Genomic DNA, 21804 nt, shown 5'->3' with positions numbered 1-21804 from the left:
ACTTTACCTACAATTATTATTACTGTTTATTTCTAATTGCAGCCCTATATGATGGGTATTTTTCTCCCTTTTATTGATAAGGAAATGGGCTCTGAGTGGTTATAAATAACTCACTTATATTATTTTTTATTTTATTTTCTTAATCTTCATAAAAAGAGTATCATACTGCTGTATATGTAATCCTTTGGGCCTCTTCACTTATTATATTGCTAATATTGTTGTGTTGCTAAAGATTATTCATTTTGACTGCTATATATTATTCCATTGGGTAGTTATTCATCCATTCTCCTATTGATGGATGTTTGGAATATTTCCATGTTTTTTGCTGTTTTGAACAATGCTTCTTTTATTTTTTATTTATTTTTTAATTTTTTTTTTTTTTGAGGAAGATTAGCCCTGAGCTAACTACTGCCAATCCTCCTCTTTTTGCTGAGGAAGACTGGCCCTGAGCTAACATCCATGCCCATCTTCCTCTACTTTATACATGGGACGCCTACCACAGCATGGCTTTTGCCAAGCGGTGCCATGTCCGCATCCAGAATCCGAACCGGTGAACCCCGGGCCACCGAGAAGCGGAATGTGTGCACTTAACTGCTGCGCCACCGGGCAGGCCCCTGAACAATGCTTCTATGAGCATTTCTTAGTGTAAGATCAGTGAACACATAAAAAGAGCCTAAGAGTATAGTGAAAGGGACAACACAGAAGAGGGAAAGGTGAATAAAAGAGAGATTAGACAAGCAAGATAACCCTAAGTTTTGATAACTTAGTTCTGATAAGTTAAGATAGTTTAGTTTTTTCTAGGGCCAGATTTGGGCCAATTCTCACCATAGGTATGCCTATGGCTTGCCAGGCCAGGATGCTCACCGCCTCCCAGGTGGCAGGGAAGGAGTTAGTGTTGACCATTACATCTCCAGTGGTGAGGTTTCATATTAATTTTATACAGATTTGAATGCTCTACTGATGACTAAAGGAAATATCCCTTCCCCAAAGGGCTTCTAGTCTCAATGTAACTATGGAGTGGCCCAGCTGAATATGATCCCCTAAGTATGCCTTTAGCCTGTGGTATTTTTAGTACAGTATGTCATTATGTGACAGTCCTCAGGTCCCAGAGAGACCGTAAGCCTTACCTCCAAAATTTACTGTGATTTTAAGAGTAAATATTTCCCCTCCCTCAACCAGGAATAATTAGTAGATTTATTTTTTGGACTGTTCTGGAAAGTAATCACCAGTGTCATTAGGTTTAGGGAATGGTATCTCTAATATCTATTCCTAGATCAAAGTGTTTGTTTAGTTATATTTGGAAATCTGAACAAATGTAATGAATCAGTTATATATTCTGAGAGAGGTTAGAATACAGATAATAGCCTTGAGAAAAAGCCTTTTGGTTTATGGTATGTTTGGTGGAGGATAGAGAAAAGGTTCTGAAAAAAGATGAGGTGTGTTATGGAGTTTTTCACTTGTTGGTATTCTAGATTGAAATAAGTCAGGGGAGAGATCCAAAGAACCAGGGAACTTTAGAGCTTCAAAGACATTACATTTGTTGCAGTCTTTTTTTAAAATTAAGATTTAAAACTAATTTTTATTTAATTTTAGACTTTCTCCAATGAGAGAGACCTGGACATATTTCTTAAAGAGCATGACCAAATCTAACTTTAAAATCATGATTAAAATGACATGTTCGGTATTCTCACCAAATAGAGGATGAGAATTCCCAGAAAATAAGATTAAGCATATGACTCGTAACAAACCGTATGCAGAACATTGGCTCACTGTCAGGTTGCCAGGGCCTTATTGGAAGACAAAGTCCCCACTTTTACCACACAAGAAAGTTTCCATAACTCAGTCATTGAATTTGGGGGATGGGGTTGGCTGGAGTAGGGACTTTTTACCAGATACAGAATGTTCCGTGCTCTTCTTCGCCGTCTTCTATTTCTGAGTTAACTTGATATTTGACCTCAGAGTCAGACTTGCCTGTGGCAAGAGAGATCATTTTAACCAGTGAGTAATTAAGTGCTTGAATCTTAATGTTTCTTGTTCCTCACTCTAAGACAAGTGCTCATAATGAGCTGTGTTGGCCTGGGCTTTTTCTTCTCCAGAAAGAAGATCTATTCTTTCATTTTAATATATAAAATGATTCCTGTACTTTATTCTCTTTGACTTTGATCACTGCGAAATGACCAGAAAAAGTTATAGAAGTTTGGAGCACAAATATTTGTATTAACTGAAAAGGATACGTAGGTTTTAAGACGCCAGCTGCTGAGGCTCTGTCCTACACACTGATTCTAGCATAATCTTCTGCAGTTTAGCTAGAGAACTCCTTCCTTTTCATATCCTCTTCATGTAGTTTATCTTCTCTTTTGACTCTTAACTCTTCTATATATTTTTCTAGATATTGGGAGGAAGGATAGTTAAAAGTTAAAGCAGAAACTCTGGAGTTAGACTGTTAGATGAGAAATGAACATTGTATTAGGAAGTTGCTATTAACCATAATTAGAGCATTTCTGTAGAATGATGAAAACTAAACCCCAATTATATTGCATTATATAGAATTGTTGGGTAAAGGAAAAAGCAGGCCAGGGTCATGCCTGACACATTTTAAGTGTTCTATAAATATTTATTGGCTAAATGAATTCATTCGTTCATAATTGGGGGAGACCTCTGTATATATTTTAGACTGAGGGAAATCTCTGGTAAAAAGCTAGAGATGAAAAATACAAATGAAAAAAAGGAAGGCTGTGGGCTGGAATTTAGCATTTAGTAAGCAGCCACTGTGCCAGATGCTTTACATACATTTTTACTGAAAACTCATAAGGAAACCTCTAAGGTACTGTGACTGTGTAGATGAGGACTAAACACAGAGACGTTAAATTTATATAAATAGTGAGAGATGAAAGAGGATAGAATCAAATGCCTGAGTGGATTGATCATTCTCTTTAACCACTTCTTCCTTCAGAACTGGAGTGAAGATTCCCAGATCATTTGAGGTAGACAAGAGGGACATTGAGGGCGTGCTGCAGAAGGCAGTGAGGTCATCTGCTTGAAGGTGGAGATTTGGAGAAGCGTGCCAGTTCTAAATGGCTGCTGTGTGAATTTGATAGGGAGTTGTGAATTCTTTCTGTTCAGTCTCCTTGCTGAAGCTACTTATTACTGGTGTTACTTAGAGTGAGAAACCTACTGGGTTTGTACTGCATAAGTGCATTTTTTTCTCTCTTGTTACCCTTGTAGATTGAGTTCATTGAGGGCAGAGATCGTGACTATTTTTTCTTAATTCTCTGCTGCATTTAGTGATTTTTCTGCCTAACGGTTGGAATAACTAGATTGTTCTTAGATGAGATTGAATTCCAATCAATACTGTTACTTTTTTTATCTACTCACCTTCATGCCACTTTGAATGAGCTAAAGTTTCCATGCCATTTCACCTTAAACTTAAAATTCTGCAAACTATTCTTTATTCTTTTTTGTTTGTTTTTGTTTTTTGAGGAAGATTAGCCCTGAGCTAACTGCTGCCAATCCTCCTCTTTTTGCTGAGGAAGACTGGCCCTGAGCTAACATCCGTGCCCATCTTCCTCTGCTTTATATGTGGGACGCCTACCACAGCATAGTGTGCTAAGCAGTGCCGTGTCTGCACCCAGGATCCAAACCGGTGAACCCCTGGGCCGCCGAAGCAGAACGTGGGGACTTAACCACTGTGCCACCGGGCCTGCCATATTCTTTATTCTTGACCTTTGCGTCTGTGCGTCCCTGTTGCTGATTTCATTCTTAGAACTCAGTGGGTCTTCAACCCAGCCACAGATTGATTTGTCACCGTATAAAGCTGCCACCAGCCTGCCATTTTGTATAATTGAAATCAGTTAATTTTTAGTGGAGTTTGGTTTTAGCAGCCAATCACTTTTTCTTGGTTCCTGTAGACCACTCTTGTAGCTGTGGCCTCATTCATTAACATGAATGCCTCCCTGGCTCTTACTGCTCATGTCTGCCTTCTAAAACGAGGTTTTGTTTTCAGAAGCTTCCCTTTAAAGATAGCATATTTCAAAGAGTAGCTGCTAATTATAAGGAGGTCTTACCTCCATTCTGATTCTTATAGAAAACAGTTCCAAATATTCAAGAGCAAGGGCAATTGCAAATTCTTTTTTTTGAAAGACGCCTGTGATAAAAATATGCTGTGAGGCAGTAGCAACGATACACCTGACGTTTCTGGATAAAGCAGTGGTCTTCCTTCTACACAGCTGCTAAGAAATGGATGGTGTCATGTTTATAATACCACTTAGCACACAATGGACTAACCTGAGTACAAAAGAGGTTTTGATCATTTGAAAGGGGCACAGATGTGAATGAAATTCAAGATGTTTTAATCCCAGATCCTGTGGTTGAATCACAACGAATTTTAGGCAGTGCCAGAGACCATCAACCCGAACTTGTATATATGAGAAAGCCCTAGATTTTTTAGTGTAGTGCATAATTTTCTTTCTGAATTTATTGTCTATTGGGGTACTTTTCCAAGATCCTGGGATGTAAAGGAACTTGGTTTGGGTGGGCTGCCACATTTTAGATCCAAAAGCAAGTAGAATAGATCAGTTACCAATTTTTTTATATAATAGCTTCAAAGGTTCAGATTCTCCATTCAGTTAAATGGGGAAATTAATAACATTTTCATTCCAGTCACACAGGATTACTGGATCCCATTTTTACTAGGTTAAAAATAAGTTGATTTACAGTTAGCACCAGTTCATTTACTCGTCATATTCCTGGGTTAATTAGATATCAATTTGTTTCTCTCTTTTTCTTTTTTCTTTCTCTAATCTCTGAGGACTAGAAGGCTATAAATATGAAGAGGAGCCAGCATGATGTCCTTTGGCTTGTTCAGAAAGATTACGTGATAAACTCCCTCCCTGCCCCCTTCTCCAGAGCATTCTACCTTAGGAGGAAAGACAGTTTCTTTTGGAGGGCAATCTGTCATTGTTGAATCAGGCCAGGAGTCTGAGATCCATTCTGAGTCACTATGAATAGAGCTCTAGTTTTGGTTGGGCCCCAGGGAAACTGGTGGTTAAATACTGTGAGAATCTTTATCAGACAGGAAATGACAACTCATTAAAATACTAACGGTTAAGCCTGTTTAGATCACTGCCCAGGGGGTGGAGAGGAAAATTTAACTCTACAGTGTTTGAGTGAAATGTGCATATTTCTGAAAACAGAATTATTTATAAGATTGTTATCAAGAAAAAGAATTGCTAGTCCATCTTGTTACGGAACTTCTACCATACTGTCATTGCGTCTTTTTTACAGAAGACAGATGAGCATGTAACGGGGGTGGGGTGGGGAGGGACTTTTATTTCTTCCCTGAAAATATACCCTACTAGTACCTTAATTGTAAAATTCAGTCTCTTCAGGAGAAGAGTCTGCTGACTTCACTATAGAAGGGGACCATTTTCTATTTGGGGCTCTACTCCTATGCTCCTGGGCCAAATTGCAGTTGGTAGAAGAATTCTCTGGAGTCAGAGGATAAATTGGATTTATTGATTTACATACAGTGACCCTCACTCAATCAAGAAAATTCCAAAGACCGTGATATTCATTTGAAACATAATTCTAAGTTTTAATTGCGGGCACAGGGTTTCAATCTCTTGAGGTTTAGCTATCCAGATCCTTAAAAACCCTCTTTATAGTGGCTCATTATAAGGGTGAGCGAAAAAGAGACATCCAGTCTTCATCTTTATAGAAGTAGTTTTTTTTTTTCTCTGAAACATTACCTAACTGTCTGCACTGAGTTGGTCTGTTAGCTAAACTTTAAGATATTTTTTACCTTTTGGGAACAAGGTATAACATTTGTATCCCTTGCAGGTTAGCTTCACAGTCTAAACGAGTAGTCTGTATCATGGGAGTAGGACTAAAATAATAGAACTTCTATTTGTATTTATTTTCCTCTTTGTTGTTTTCCTTTCTGTGTATTTCTTGTATGTAACATTATGGTAGCACATATATATAAAACTTATATGGCTATACATACATGGAAGATATAGGTTGCCATCAGTCTGACTGACACTCTCTCAACCCATGTCAGAAGATCACATATCACGGATTACAAACACAGGCTGGGGGAAGAGTGGGAGTTGCAAATACAAAAGGGGCTTACAGTGGGCATGTTGCAATTTATTGGGTTTTTTTCTATGCCCCATTAATAAGATTTACAGCTTATAATTCCTAGTTTTAACTAAACTAACCCTCACAAAACAGACAAGTGGCTTTAAAAAGTTCTTATAAAGAAACAGTAGAAGTAAGATAATACTAATAATGCACTTACAAGGAACAGCAAAAGAGGTTGCAGCCTTGCCGTTTCACCCGTTCCTAGTACATGCCGATGGAAGTCAGCCAAAAATTAGAAATCATCAGTCTTAATAAAGGACGTGTATAATATGCCTTGAAATGTTCACTAATGATAGCATGAAAACCATCACAATTAGGAAGACATGTAAAGTAGCAATTTTCTAAATTTTTAAAATGTCATCTTTATTTTATCCTTTTTAATTTGTGTTTATACATTTTACTATTTGCATAGGTAATATATACATATATCAAAAATGTTTGCAAACCGTTGGTCAAGCTCCCCTGCCCTTACAAGCCGCTTTTGTTGCTATCGAAAAGTACCAGTCATCAGTAGTCTACTTCAAAGATCTCTGTTATGCTTTCTGAATTATAGCAGCAGTAGATTTTAACCCCTTCTTTTCCGTATCTTTTAATACTACCCCTGACCTGAATCTTATTCTAAAAACATTTTCTCCTATTTATAAGCCTTCAGAAGTTTGACTAATGACACCCTGAGAATGTTAATTTAAACAAACAGTGAAACAAAGGTAAAAAACTATTGTGCCCACACTTTTTTGTAAGAAAGATAAAGGCTTGTTACACTATAGCCTTCCTAGGAATCCATGTCAAACAGTATGTTTTCAGGAAAGCCAGTGTAACCTACGTGATCATAATACTAAGATCCTCAAAAAAGTGGTTAAGAAAGGAGCAGAACCTATATTAAATAAAGCATTTACTTTTTTAATACCTTTTTAATTCCCTTAGGCATTTCAACTGCTTAACCTTTATATAGGCCCCGTGTAAATAGGGCAAAACAACAAGACTACCTGATTTTTCTTTTTGAGTTCATGTTATTTCTTTGTTATTAAGCACTGTGCCCCAGTTTTTTGATGGCACATAGTAACAAAAAACATGCACTTGGCTCGAAAAACCTAAACAAACGGGAAAATTTCAGGTCTTCTAATAGCAAGTCTTAGTTTGATGACTATCTCCATGATGGAGAAGAAATTCAAAGTAAATCAGATGGTGATATTTTAATATCTGGTGAACCAGTTTGAGAGAACTTGAAAGGAGTCCCTTGAAACCAGGAGTAATAATGACCAATGAGTTTTTGGAATGGGTGTATGCTCAGGACTAACCAACAGATGAAAACTTAAGCAGAAAACTGGAGTAATCACACCACCCACTCCCTGTGTGCCCCCTGCCAATTGTGACGCTTCCTCTGGAAGATTTTCTGGCTTTTGTGGGTGGAGAGAATAATGCAGACCTTTATTTATAATGAGTCAATATGGGGAGAGCTTAAAATATAGATTTCTTCTCAGATAAGTGATTTCCAGAAGCAGAGTCACATATGTATTAAAAACTATAGAAAAATAATAGATTTTGTTTGCATATTGGTCAGGGCCCTTGACAGAATTTTGCAAAGAAGTTCGTCTTGTTTCTGTTTTAACACCTATTTAGGTATGTAAGCATGGTAAAATATTGTTCTCATGAAACCACTTTTGAGCTCTGGGTGAGTTTGGACTTTTGTGTTTTCTTCTTTACTTTTTTTCCCCTCTTTTGTTTGCATTTTCTGAGGGTTTTTTTTTTTCCCCTTAATTAGAATCAGTAACAAAAATTCAAAAATCGCCATGAGAATAATTTGTTGGAAATTTGTTTTCTAATGAGTTACATTGTCTGAAAAGTGTTTCTGTGTGCCAAGAAAATAAATATCAAGCTATTACCATCCACATTGCTTTTTCTACCCACCATGTTGAACTACAGCAAGGAAAAGCAGATGAGATCAATTTTTGTTTTTTTCTATTTTGTTTTTCTTTATTTAAGGCTTTCTCACCGAAAATGGCTATTTACAAGGCTAGTTTAAGCATATTTAAGTCCAACAGTTGACTGAAAAATAGTTCTCTCTGTGTTCGTTCTCCTCCCACTTAATGTTCTTGTGTATTACAAAACTGTAATACTTTGAACTTAATCAGCTTCTAATGGCAGATGGAGGACTTCACCCGCTCACTATGGGTTGAGATGAGAGTCCTTAGCCAGGTGCACAGGGTACTCCGAATTAAATGGCTTTCAGAGAATGGCATTTAAGCTATTTCCTAAGCCAACTATAAAAAGCCACTGAACTGTAATGTACGTTATTCCTCTTTCCCCTCCCCCCCCCCCCAGTGTATGTACCTTAAATTAATCTTAAATGTCAGAATGGACACTTCTGTCTGCTGCTTGAAAATAACTTGAGGGATGAGGTTGTGGGCTGGTATTATTGTTTGCCTTAAATGCATGTTAAGAGTGACAGCTGTAATTTCAATTTTTATCTAGTCCATTGCTGAAATAGCTTTAATGGTAATTAAGAAAACTCTAGTATAAGAGTGCTTTGTATAAGCGGAGGCATCTGTGGCCTAAATCGTTGTTTCTAGAGATAGAGAAATGAAAATAAAACTAAAATTTAGATGAATATATAAAAAAGATTAGAGGATCTGACAAATAATTGGTTATATAACAATAGCTAGAATTCAAATATATTAACTTTATTAGATTTATTCATATCATGTGGCTTTTGTTCATGGTAGTTTTGGTTAATATATTGCTATAACTTTTCACTTCTCTATTTTCAACTGTTTTCCTAGTCTCTTATGAGAAACTACATAAAGCCATCTCCCATCCCACCACCAAAAACTCTCCACAGCATGCAGTAACTCCACAGCATCTGGAAAGATTGCTCTCAGCGTTAGCACAGACAGTTCTTGGAGAGTTGCACATGGTGTAAATGTGTGGCCATGTCTATTCTCTACCAGCCAAAGCGTAGCTATTAAGAGACTTAAAATGGCAAGTCGTTTCTCTCTTCAGGTTATTTTGAAGGAGGTCTAGAATGATTGTCGCCACTCTCTTCCTCATTCCCCTCAACAACAACAAAGTAGAACCTTTCTGACAGATGGGTCTCGGTCCCTAATTTTCTCTTTAAATAATGGCTTGACCCTGGGGCCCAAGAATGATTTGAGGGAAACTATAAGCCATGTTTCTGCTCAACTCCAGTCAGAAGTTAGAGGTCTGAAGAAAGAACAAGACTCATATAATGGAATCCACCTCTTGGAGTGGGACATCAAAAAAGGAATTTTCAAGTCATTTCTTGTATGACCTAGCTGTCCAAATTAACATACAATATTCCAGCCTTTCTAAATAAAAGTTTTTTTTTTTTTTTTTTTAAAGATTTTATTTTTTCCTTTTTCTCCCCAAAGCCCCCCGGTACATAGTTGTGTATTCTTCGTTGTGGGTTCTTCTAGTTGTGGCATATGGGACGTTGCCTCAGCGTGGTCTGATGAGCAGTGTCATGTCCGCGTCCAGGATTCGAACCAACGAAACACTGGGCCGCCTGCAGCGGAGTGCGCGAACTTAACCACTCGGCCACGGGGCCAGCCCCTAAATAAAAGTTTTTTTAACCTTCAAAAAAAATAATGGTTTGACTGTCGCTATCCTTAGGAGTTTAAGATGATGACATAGGGTATTGTCATTAAGGGTGAATGAATCAATTTCTGAAGTAAAGTTCTTATAAATCTGCAGTCCTCAAAGCCTGTCTTTTTGCAGCTGTGTTTTACTGAAACTGTGTTTTTATACTTATGTAGTGTATTTCAAGTGTAAATGGATGAGCTATTTGCATGCCCTTATGCGTTATAGTAGGAAATACCTAAGGAAAATTTCTCTTCTAAAGAGAAAGTTTGTACTATTCTTGCCCCTTTGTAGTCAGAGTCATTACTGATAAACAGCAGCATAGCTCAGACACAGCTCTTCTGGTTTAGCCCACTAATGTCAGGCAACTTAAAAGTCAGTGAGGGGCAGGCCTGGTGGTGCAGCAGTTAGGTACGCATGTTCCACTTCAGCGGCCTGGGGTTGGCCAGTTCAGATCCCAGGTGCGGACCTACGCACTGCTTGTCAAGCTAGTAGGCATCCCACATATAAAGTAGAGGAAAATAGGCACGGATATTAGCTCAGGGCCAGTCTTCCTCAGCAAAAAGAGAAGGATTGATGGCAGATGTTAGCTCAGGGCTAATCTTCCTCAAAAAAAAAAAAATGTCAATGAGAGAGAGAGGCTGAGACTGTAGGTTAAGAGACTTCACCCTTCTCCATCTTTAATGTCTGTCATCTGGGTCTTCTGGTCTAATCAGTGCAGCCACTGCCTCTACTACTTATGTCTACTCAAGGCTTTTCACCTACCCTTCAGTATTCGTTAAAGGAACTTTTTAACACCTTCACTGCACACTGATCTCTCATTTCTCCCTCCATTTCCTTTGAAATATACCTTCTGAAGCAAAAAATTTAGTATTGATTTGTAAATTCTTTTGTTCACAAATCAGTTCATGTGTTTGTGTGTTTTGAAGTCTCATAGGGATTTTAAGTTCCTTGTAGGCATGGGCTGTTTTATAGTTGTCCCCCCCCCCCCCCCAATAGCACTGATTACAATGTTGGACCCAAAACAAGGACTCCATTAGGTGTTTGGTGGTTGATAGTTAAAAGGATCAAAGAAAAGTGTCAGCCAAGAGTTATGTATTGCTAGCCTCTGGTAAATATAGTAGCAAAAAACTTCTCTTTCTCTACTCCTCTGCTTTTTATTACAGAAAGCAGCAACTAAATTGTTCTAGAAAAGAGGAGGTAAAGTTAATACTTAAAAGGGAAAGCATTAGGCACTGTTACAAATACATATCGAAATACCTTTTGCTGGCCCCAGGAAAGAGATTGGGCTCATTTATTTTAGCCCTCTTATGACAGATGAGAAAATAAAAGGGTACAGAAAATAGAATGTTTGATTTTCGAAGTTGCCCCAAGTTACCATTTTAAAAAACGCCTGCAAGCATTTCTAAAACGGGAGCCTGGTAGCTGCAGTTGCCAAACCGGTTTAGCAGCACCGCCTCTATGTATTCTGGGTGAGAGGGAGCTCCGAGTACATAAACTTATCAGAGATCACTATCCCAATCATCTCGGAACAAGTTGTTTAGTAATGTACTGTAGTTTCTGTGCAAGCCATCCGCCATAAACCACGAAGTGATTCAAGGTTCACAGTTCCTTCTTTGTTCCTTTGTTAATCACTGACTTCTGACCAGTGGGAGGTGCCTCCCAAATTTGCTAATGCATTCTTTTTGGATAAGGATGACGCACAGATTGTCCTAATAAGGACTTAGATTGAGAAAGGACCGCCCCCTCTGAGAAGATGGGACAAGTCAGGGAGAGGGCGGGCAGTTTCTTTTTCAACTAGGGATGACACAAGCATAAGTCATTTCCTTATTAATCGGTTCAAACCAGTTCTTACAGGAACTGGTGGTGATAAATGTGGGGCTTCTCAGAAGTCATTCATTTTATTCTCTGTACACCAGTGCGCTGCATTAGCTGAGCTGGCCTCACTCTGAGGACGAACTCTTCTGCTGTAAGGGGCTCCGCTCCTAGTTTCTTCCAAACCTATTGGTGGGAGAGATTTTTCTCCTTTAAGGAGATGAATTTTATTACTAAAACTCCATTAAAGGATGAATTTTTATTCACTAAAAAGAGTCCACAGGATTTCGCCAGCTTTGCTGATTGTTACATTTTTTTCTTCTTTCTATGCGGTCATTGCTTTTTGAGTCCAGGCGGTAAGTGGATTTTTCTTTAACATTTTTCTTGTTTTTCTTCCCAACTGTATCTTTTTCCTTGGGTTGCTGTACCCTGCTTCCAGTGCTGTCCCCGGCATAGGTCCGTCTTTACAGAAGCCATTCCAAGAATACCTGGAGGCCCAGCGGCAGAAGCTTCACCACAAAAGTGAAATGGGCACGCCACAGGTGAGACTTCACTCGGTTTTCCTTTATTCCCCACCCCCACAGTTTCAGGCTAAAATTAATGTTCACCGCACTCACTGGCATTTTTAGGCAAATAGAGTGAGGTTTGTCTGTCAGTCTTCCTTAACAGAAGTTGAGGCTCTGTTTAGTCCCTACTGGGAAATTTGTCTTTGTCTAAATAAGAAAACATAATTTCTTTTTTTTTTTTTTTTTGAGGAAGATTAGCCTTGAGCTAACTACTGCCAATCCTCCTCTTTTTGCTGAGGAAGACTGGCCCTGAGCTAACATCCATGACCATCTTCCTCTACTTTATACATGGGACACCTACCACAGCATGGCTTTTGCCAAGCGGTGCCATGTCCACACCCGGGATCCGAACCGGTTACCCTAGGCCACCGAAGCGGAACGTGCACACTTAACCACTGAGCCACCGTGCCGGCCCCTATAATTTCTGTTTTGTACATCTTCTCCCCAAAAGAAGGGTAGGGCTAAGGGAAAATAATAGGTCTTTTATGTAGGATGAGTTAGTGACTTAATCTTAAATGATTTATTAACAGGTATACTTCCCAAGTCGATTAAAAAGTTAAAATTTATAGCATAACAAAGTATTGGACTTACTGAAGTCACTTGAATATCTCCCTTGATTTTGCTCCATTTTTCTTTTTACAGGTGGGAAAAAAATTTTTTTTTAAATCAAGGCTCTTAATGTAGCTGAACTTAAAAACTTTAACTTAAACTAAGCCTGTCTTTTCTGTAAACAGTTCTGTGGCAAAGGGAAATGACTAGAAGAGCATGAGTAAGCAATAACTTGAAGTGGGAGTCTTGAAGGAAGTATGGTTGAGTTTCTTTTGCGATTTTTTTTTTCCGATGGTTTTATACTCCTTATGTGGCCCTTTGCTGCCCTCAGTTGACCAATCATGACTTGAGAAATAGATAGCATTTATATTTTAAAAGTCGCTCCCAATACTGGAACAAGAATATATAGCGCTCTCACTCGCGCTCGCTCTTTTTTTTTTTTCTTTTTTGAGGAAGAGTGGCCCTGAGCTAACATCTGTTGCCAATCTTCCTCTTTTTTTTTTTTTCTCTCCCCAAAGCACCAGTACATAGTCGTTCATTCTAGTTGCAAGTCATCCTCGTTCTTCTATGTGGGATGCTGCCACAGTGTGGCTTGACAAGTGGTGTGTAGGTCTGCACCCAGTCTCCAAACCTGCGAACCCTGGGCCGCCAACGCAGAGCGTGTGAACTTAACCACTTGACCATGGGGCCAGCCCCTATGGCTCTCTCTTGACACTACTCTCTACAAGTCTATGGCAACTTCAGATAGTAGAATTTAATCAAAAACTTTATTCTTCCATAGTAAAAGACGAAATGACCTCACACTTGTCCCATTCTAAAACTGTGAATCAACATTCACTTTATATCTAACAAAGTGAAATCTTAATAACTGGGTGTAAAAAGGCCTGAATAGGGGCTGGCCCCGTGGCCGAGTGGTTAAGTTCGCGCGCTCCGCTGCAGGCGGCTCAGTGTTTCGTCAGTTCGAATCCTGGGCGCGGACATGGCACTGCTCATCAAACCACGCTGAGGCAGCGTCCCACATGCCACAATTAGAAGGACCCACAACTAAGAATATGCAACTATGTACCTGAGGGCTTTGGGGAGAAAAAGGAAAAAAATAAAATCTTTAAAAAAAAAAAAAAAAAAAGGCCTGAATATAGATTTCAAGGTAGCTGGAGATGCAAGATTTTTCATTTTTCATTGTTTAGGCTTTATAGGTTATAAACTCCACATTCTTATCATTTTCCTTCAGACACTGTAGATAATTCCCTTTTTACTACTGAGCTGATGCAGCATTTCTCGTGGATTGTTCTGCATTTATTCCTGCAGGGAGAAAACTGGTTGTCCTGGCTGTTTGAGAAGTTGGTGGTTGTCATGGTGTGTTACTTCATCCTGTCCATCATTAACTCCATGGCACAAAGTTATGCCAAACGAATCCAGCAGCGGTTGAACTCAGAGGAGAAAACTAAATAAGCAGAAAAGGTCTAACGGCAGAAATGAGAATGGATGGGTTCTGCCTTGAATTGGGAGGACTCCAAACCAGGAAGGAAAATTCCCTTTTCCAACCTGTGTCAATTTTAATTCCTTTTTTCCTGAAAGCAGTTTAGTCCCTGTTTTGCACTGACATACTTCCTTTGTGTGTTAAGGTAAGGTGTCCACCCTCAATTCAGCCCAAGTTGCGTTATATTAGGGTGGAATGTGATGTTCAGCAGCAAACTTGACGGAAACTGGCCTCTCTTTGTTACTTTCAAAGGCCCACATGGCACAGTTAAATAATTCCGACACCAAAAAAAAGTTCCTGAGTATGTTAAATATGTCAAGCTTTTCAGGCTTGTCACAAATGACTGCTTTGTTTTTCTAAGTCATCAGAATGTATGTAAATTATACTAGATTGGATAACAGTCTTGCATGTCTATCATGGTAAAATTTACTATGCCATCCTGCCCCACCCTTCCTCTCCCACCTTCAAAAAAGGCCATTTTAGGATGCATTGCACACCCTCGTGGGAAACTGATCTTTAAATTTTGAGACAGTATAAGGAAAATCTGGTTGGTGCCTCATGAATGAGTTGACACCATTTTTTATTCTGTATATTTAGAATGAAGTCATGAAAAAACTTTATAAAGACATCTTGATCATTCCAAAATTGTGTCCGTTTTATTGAGCGTTTTTTTTACTTTCTTCTGGCTTCTACCAACTAATGGCAGCCTTGTCAAGCCCACCTGCAACCATAATCCCTTAAGCCTTCATTTATTCACGTGAAAGCCACCAGCAAGGTATTTTTTTGTTAGGCTGGAATTGGGCAGCTAATTAAAACACTGCTGAAATGACATCTTAGGGATTGGTGTAGCAAGGGAATTTCTTGGTTTGTGAAAACAGAAGAAATGATAGTATACAAATCAAAGGATACTGAAGAGAGAAATGACTTTCTTTTTGAACCACACTTGTTCATATCTTAATTTTAGCTCAGCTACATGTGCTCTGGTTTTAACAGACAGAAATTTACTTTGATAAGTAACCTGATTTTCTTCTAGTAAATGTTTTGTTCTTAGGTGATTTTTCCTTTGGGGTGTTTCTGGTTGAACTTGGTTGTTCTGTTTTGCTTGGGAGGAAAAATGAAGAGTTTCACTTTTTTCCTTTAGGAAAATTGGTACTGACAGTATGTTGAGAATAGGATTGGGTTTAAATCTCAACAGGCCAGAAATGCCTGATTTGTTTCATCAAATCCTGCCTAAATGTCTGCTTGTTTTGCCTCCCGTCGTGACATCTCCATGGCTGTACCACCTTGTCGGGTAGCTTATCAGACTGATGTTGACTGTTGAATCTCATGGCAACAGCAGTCGATGGGCTGTCTGACATTTTGGTATCTTTCATCTGACCATCCATATCAAATATGCCCATTCAAACATTACCCAGCATCATGGTTTATGATCAGAAACTCCGGTCCTTATGTCTAGTAGCATTTTGAATCCTTTATGCCATGATAGTGCCGCAGTATCGAGAGGATTTTATGGAGAATTGGAATAGTCTCCCTGACCACAGCTAAATAAAGGACAAGCAGCCTGTCTTGGGGTTTTGAAAAGGTTATTCTTAACAATCTTTTTTTCCTGCCCAGGGACTTTCTGACAGTATGACTGTTACCTTACTTGAAAAGCAGTACCCAATTGTTTTATTATTTTAAATAGATTCACATTAACCAACATAATTTTTTAGATTGTTTAGGATTAGCCTGAGTTTCTAAGTCAGCTTCCAGCTGTGTTTCATCTCCTTCACCTGCATTTTATTTGGTGTTTGTCTGAAGAAAGGAAAGAGGAAAGCAAATGTGAATTGTACTATTTGTACTAATCTTTGGAATTTATTGGTAAATTTATTTCAGGATAGGGTATCAGAAAAAGAAAAACTTTGTTTCTTAGACTGAAGGTCTAAATGATTAATAATTTGACTTATAAGCATGGTTTGTTCACTCCTTCAAATGAATTTACTTTGAAAACAAATGAAGAGCTGCTCTCCTTCTTTCCTCCACTAAGCAGATGATCCTGCTGGATTCCCGCTGGAGCAGTGCTACCCTCTGTTCCAGTGATTGGTTTGTTCCTTTCTTGTATCCCCCAAAGTGGACACAAACAACTACACGATCCCAAAGACCTATCTAGTTAATTCCAGCTGACGAGAGACCAGAAAATTTGTAAATGGATGGTTTGATATTACTGCAAATAAAAAAAGGGCCTGGGAATTCTGATTGCATCTCTAATTTGTGTCAGTCTCATTTTATGCCTTAAATATATGCAGTGCTTTATGTCACAACTCAGTGACCGTCAAGCAGTACAGTACAATACATCAGCAGTTTAGACACAAGTTCTGAGGAGCAGCTCCCTAAAACAATTATCATAATGTGGAAACGTGCAGTGTTTTCTGTGTATACACGTAATCTGGAGTGTGGGGCTTGGAAGAAAGGGAGATTTTTACTTTTATTTGGATAATGGCCACTATTCCCATCCTCTAAAAATCCAGAAAAAGATAAGACTGGATGGAATTCAGCTAGTTGATTCAGTGCACGCAGTAGCGAGTGCTCCCGTCTAAAGCAGCTCAGCCACGTTCCCAGCGTGCTCTGTGCTGTCTGTAGCTTTAGGAGGACAGCAGGAGGCTTATCTACTAGTCACTGACAGTCTGACTGAGTATAAATAATTCAGTAAGCTAAATAAAATAACACATTGCCCTCTTGTACCCTCTGAGGGATTGTGTTTTGAATGACGCGTGTGTAAAGAGCTCAGAGAAGTTCTCAAAATTTTCGTGTCAAAAAGCCTTTCCGTATATTTTGAAACCCACTTGTGCAAGTAGTTTTAGGTTTCTATCTCTAACATATGTGACCTCGAGAAAGTTTTTAACTCTGAGCCTAGATTTCATGTATAAAAAGACAGATGGCCAGGTTGTCCTAGGGATTAAATAGGATAAAATGTAAAGTACTACCATAAATGTTAGTATTTTCCCAGTTTTCAATTCATCTAAAACTGAAAGCACTTGATACACATGCAAGAATTTTACAACACTGCATTTACTCCAAAAATAAAAATACATTTTAAAATGCTGTCAGTATTTACGTCCTTGTTTTGGAGTAGATACACTCTGTCTAAAGTGAAAACAAATCCAAGATATAAATTAATAAAGAGAAAAGCAGAAAGTAATGGACTAAGGACTTGATTAATGAGACCAAAACTTTTTTTTTTTTGGCTGCTTTTCCTCCCCAAATCCCCCCAGTACATAGCTGTATATTTTAGTTGTGGGTCCTTCTAGTTGTGGCATGTAGGACGCTGCCTCAGTGTGGCCTGACAAGCAGTGGCATGTCCGTGCCCAGGATCCGAACCAGCAATTTCCCGGGCCACCAAAGCGGAGCGTGCAAACTTAACCACTCGGCCACGGGGCCAGCCGCCCAAAACCTTTTTAAATCTAAAAATAATTCTCCAACTAGCCTACTTAAGGTACAAAGCACAGGTACACAAATTTACTATGAAATAAAAATACTTTTCTAACCTTGCCACCTTAAAATTTTGACATTTCCTAATTTATTTCTATTATAAAGATGGTTAATACCAAAAAATCTGGAAAGTAAAGGGAATATTAGCTTTTAATACCATGTTAGAAATGCTCCATCTAGAATATCCAGTGAGATTTGCTGGGCGTAAATAGATTTTAAACAGTAAAACAAAAAAAATTGATTTAGTGGCATGTAAGATCTTCCTCAATAAACCTTAAAGTCTCATTCCTGTTAGAAAAACACAAAAAGTTGGTGTATTTTATTCACAAGTAATTATGAATGTCTCACAAAAAGTTAAAACAACCTAAGCAGGGCTTTAGTAGCCATTTTTGAAAGCCAAGAATCATTTGTCTCTAATTCACATTGATCAAAGCTTCTGTGGTATTCACAAGACGTGGTAAATGAAATGCTACACAAAACTGTTCCATCTGAAGTGTTTTGCTCCTTTATCGTCAAAGACAACAAGAAAAGAAAGCACATAATGTACTTTAAAATTCTAGTATCAGTTGAGTCATTTGTGTCTGGGAGTCGGGGGCCTGGGTTCCTGCCCCTCCCTTTCCAAGAAGGCCAAGAGTTCACCTGAGGTAATGCGTTTGCCCCGGGGGTGAGGCTTGAATTGCAGCAAATAACCTACATGGATTTGCATATTTAACCACTACTCCTAAGAGGGATTATCACGAAAACCTGTTCTGGACAGCTGCTTACTCATTGCCTTTAGAATTGCGTGGCCCTCGGATAGGCAGGTGCCAACTGTTTGCTCATTCTCTTTGACCTACTAGCCCTGCAGTTTGCTGTGTGGGTGTTGATACTACTAAATTAAAAGAAAAAAAATTGTTTTAGATGGCCCCCACTCTCCACCCAAACACCCTGGATTCATCTGAGATCTGGGATTCTAACTCTGCAGTTGGGACACTGGCCCGCACTGTGGCCCAGAGAGTGAGTCAGTTGTAAGTGGCTGGCTGACTCTATGGGAACAGAAATGAAATGCAGCTTAGAGGGTTTGTCAGCCAAATCCACAAATGTGTGGCTTTTTGAAACGTTGGACATCTGTTCCTCTTAACTTAAAATAAACTTTTTTAAAAAGCACAAAGTTGTTTGGCTCCTTGTATCTTTGTGTCAGCAGCAGTTGCCGCTCTAACTTAGGAAGCATAGAATCAGAAATTTTGGATTCTTTAGGGCACACTTCAGAGAGGGAGGAACTGACTTGCTTTGGGAAGGGAAGAGATGATTTTACTGTAGAAAGTTTGGAAATCCCCTTCAGGGGTAATCAGCCCAGGTGTTCAAGCCGTTGTTAACCATTTCTAAATGACTCAAAGGACGGACAGGGAGCACTTGGACACACTCCAGCACTATTTATACCGTGTAGTCTTTATTTGCATTGGAAACCACATTCCTGAATTCTTGAGGGGACGGCTCGGGCTTATTCTGGGCATCTTTGACTAAGAGGGACCCTCAGCCACCCATCTAAGTGAACCGTCACGGCCTTCTTTTGAGTTTCCCCGGAGGAGTATTTACAACTTGCTTTGATGGCCTTCCTGTTAAAGCCCTTTGAGGAAAAGCCTTGTTCATTCAAGGAGGCCCCTGTAGGATAGTTTTCTCTCCCCCCACCTAATCCCAAATGTGGCATTTCCCTTTGTTGCCATCCATCCTCTTTAGGGGAAAGAGCATGAGCAGCTTTTTCCTTTCAGGTCACTTTTGACTGACCCAGCCGGACAGCATTGCTTAATTGTGTCCCCGTCTGTTTCCGATGGGAAAAAAAAATGTTTTTGTGGAATGAGGCAGTTTGGGATTTGAAAAGAGGAACTGTTCCGCCTTTCCCTGAAGATGGGGAATGACTGTTCAGATTACTGTTGTCTTCCTTTGGCTCCTCACCAGGTTGTGTTGGAAACAAAGAGCAGTTCAGGTTCACTCCTCTTGGCAGTATTGCTGAAGCCCAGCGTACCACGTCACCGGAGAACCATGTTGTTCTCAACCTCTTTTCATTAGTTAAAAAGATGAAAGCCAAAAATAATCAGAGGAGGCCTTTCTCTGCCTTTCATTTTTCAGTGCACCTCCCCGCCTCATGAGAGTCAGTTTCACTTGAGTGACAGTCCTAAGTCTCTTACAGCAGCCACACTTTCTTTACCTAACCTCGCATTGTTTGGCCATACTCTTGAGGCTCTTCAGACACCTCTGCTCCATTCTGCCCACTGCACTAGCCCCTGCCCATTGCCATGGCATATTCTTTGTACACAACCACACAACACCAGCAATCAAGGTTAGCTCCCAGGAACTTCCTCTGGTGTGCCCTGTACCAGGAAGCACCATGGATTACTATTAACTTTGATAATGATTGCTTGCTTGCTTTGTGCCGGGCACTGTTTTCAGTGCTGTTTTACGTGTGTTGTATTTAATCATTAAATCCTTACAGCAGCCCCATGAAGGAATTAAGGTAGAGAGGCTCAGTAATTTGCTAGAGGAAGCAAGGCAGTAGCAGAGTAAGGATGCAAACCAAGGCATTCTGGCTCTGAGCCACTCAGTTCCGCAGAAAAGTCCAGGACAAAAGTCCAGGCTTCTGTGCACTTGTTTGATCTTGTGATCACAGGTAGGTAAGGAGAGAGACAACAGCAAATCAAGGCCACAGCCTAAAAACTTCTGCTGTTTAAATAGATGAGCAGCCTTCGTGCTTCCCTACATCACAGGGTTGGGAAAGCCAGCTCGATTCTTAGCCATCCTGTGTGGGCAGGTTCCGAGTGGTGTTCGCTATAATTATGATTACAAAGCAATTTCTATTTGTACAGACCCTTTTTCTTTTTCAAAGCACTTTCTCATCTTGATTTTTATTTGATCTTCATAACAACCCTATGAAATAGTTAGGGCCAGTTGTGGCACTAGCCATACTGGGAAAAAAATTTTAATTCACTTTTTAAATCTACTGGTTTAAGGTACTGTGGGGAAAAGACAAACTGTTGAAAAATTATCTTCCTCCAGGAGCCTACGGTCTCCTCGGGGGTATTATGCACATGTGCAGGGAACTACAATGCAGAGAAAAAGAGAGGAGGAAGAGAATTGCTGACTAGGAAGGAGCAGGGAAGGTTTCATGAGGATGTGGCATTTCAATTGCCAGGTGGGGATGGGGAGAGGGAAGCTACCCTAACTAGAGAAATCCCTGTGAGAGAGACCACGAAGGCGCAAGTCGGGGAGCTACGTTACCAGTAGTAGAAGAGACAAGACCAATGAGCCATCTAAAGTCAGCTCACCTACCTCCTCTGTTGCTCTTTGCCTAGCCCTGTTTTGTCTCCTTTAGAGTACCTACGTAACTTACCACTAGATTGCCTATTTTCTTTTTTCGCTCTGTTTCCTCCACTAGAACTTAAGTCCCATAAGGGCAGGCACCGTTGGACTCTCCTTTGTATGTCCAGAGCCGAGCACGGGCCTGGCACTCGGTAGGCTCACAGTGAATGCTTGCTGAAGTATTGCAATAGTGCAGGCGAAGCAGCAGTGGAGAGTCAAGGGCAGGCAGGAAGCATTACCTAAGTAGAAGCCAGGGTCCTGGGCAAAAATGGGGTGAAGGAGGCGAAGTAAAGGTAAAGAAGGAACCAAAGAGCCCTGAGAAGACAGCAATACCCAGCAATTCCCAAACCAGGACTATGGGAGGAGGGGCAAGTTTGACGGAGAGAGACGCTATTCCGTTTGAACACCTGGAGGGCAGATACTGAGCAATAGAATGGTGGGGCTTACTATGGGTCTATCTCGGGGTTCCTAACTTCTAAGCTCCTAGTGAATGTGCTCTCCATTAGACCACTCTGGAACTTCTCCCTGTGGGAGGATAAACTGGACTTCTTCAGAAAATTCTCTAGAGTAATATGTCCTCTGTACTTTCCCATAAGAGAGAATCTAAAGCTTAAGTGGTTATGTAGCACTATTCTTGAAGAGATGGCACTGTGACTGGACCTTGGGGCCACAGGAAGTTGCTTTAAAATTCCTCTTGCCAGTTGTATCCTGCTTGCTTAACCAATGTCTCCTCCCTAAGAGAACTGGGAGGATGGTAATTCCTGGATAGATTGTCTTTATAAGGAGAAAACTTTGGCAATGTGATTTCCTGTATATTTCTACTAGAGTCCAAGATTCCAGTAATGCTAGCCTAGA

At 39.8% G+C, this 21804-nt stretch overlaps 1 protein-coding gene across 1 annotated transcript in view; it reads left to right on the top strand.

The window, feature by feature from the left end:
* Nucleotides 1–16395, top strand: part of VMP1 (vacuole membrane protein 1) — a 125327-nt gene extending 108932 nt beyond the window's left edge. Inside the window, exons 11-12 of the mRNA XM_046675188.1 lie at nt 11993–12095; nt 13977–16395. Of these exons, the coding sequence (XP_046531144.1) occupies nt 11993–12095; nt 13977–14120 (247 nt within the window). The 3' untranslated portion in view covers nt 14121–16395. The remainder of the gene's footprint in view (nt 1–11992; nt 12096–13976) is intronic.
* Nucleotides 16396–21804: the final 5409 nt, after the last annotated feature.

The sequence above is a fragment of the Equus quagga genome, chromosome 11 (assembly GCF_021613505.1).
Source record: "Equus quagga isolate Etosha38 chromosome 11, UCLA_HA_Equagga_1.0, whole genome shotgun sequence".
NCBI lineage: Eukaryota > Metazoa > Chordata > Mammalia > Perissodactyla > Equidae > Equus > Equus quagga.
Note: the sequence above shows the minus strand (reverse complement) of the source record. Positions and strands in the feature narration are given on the sequence as shown.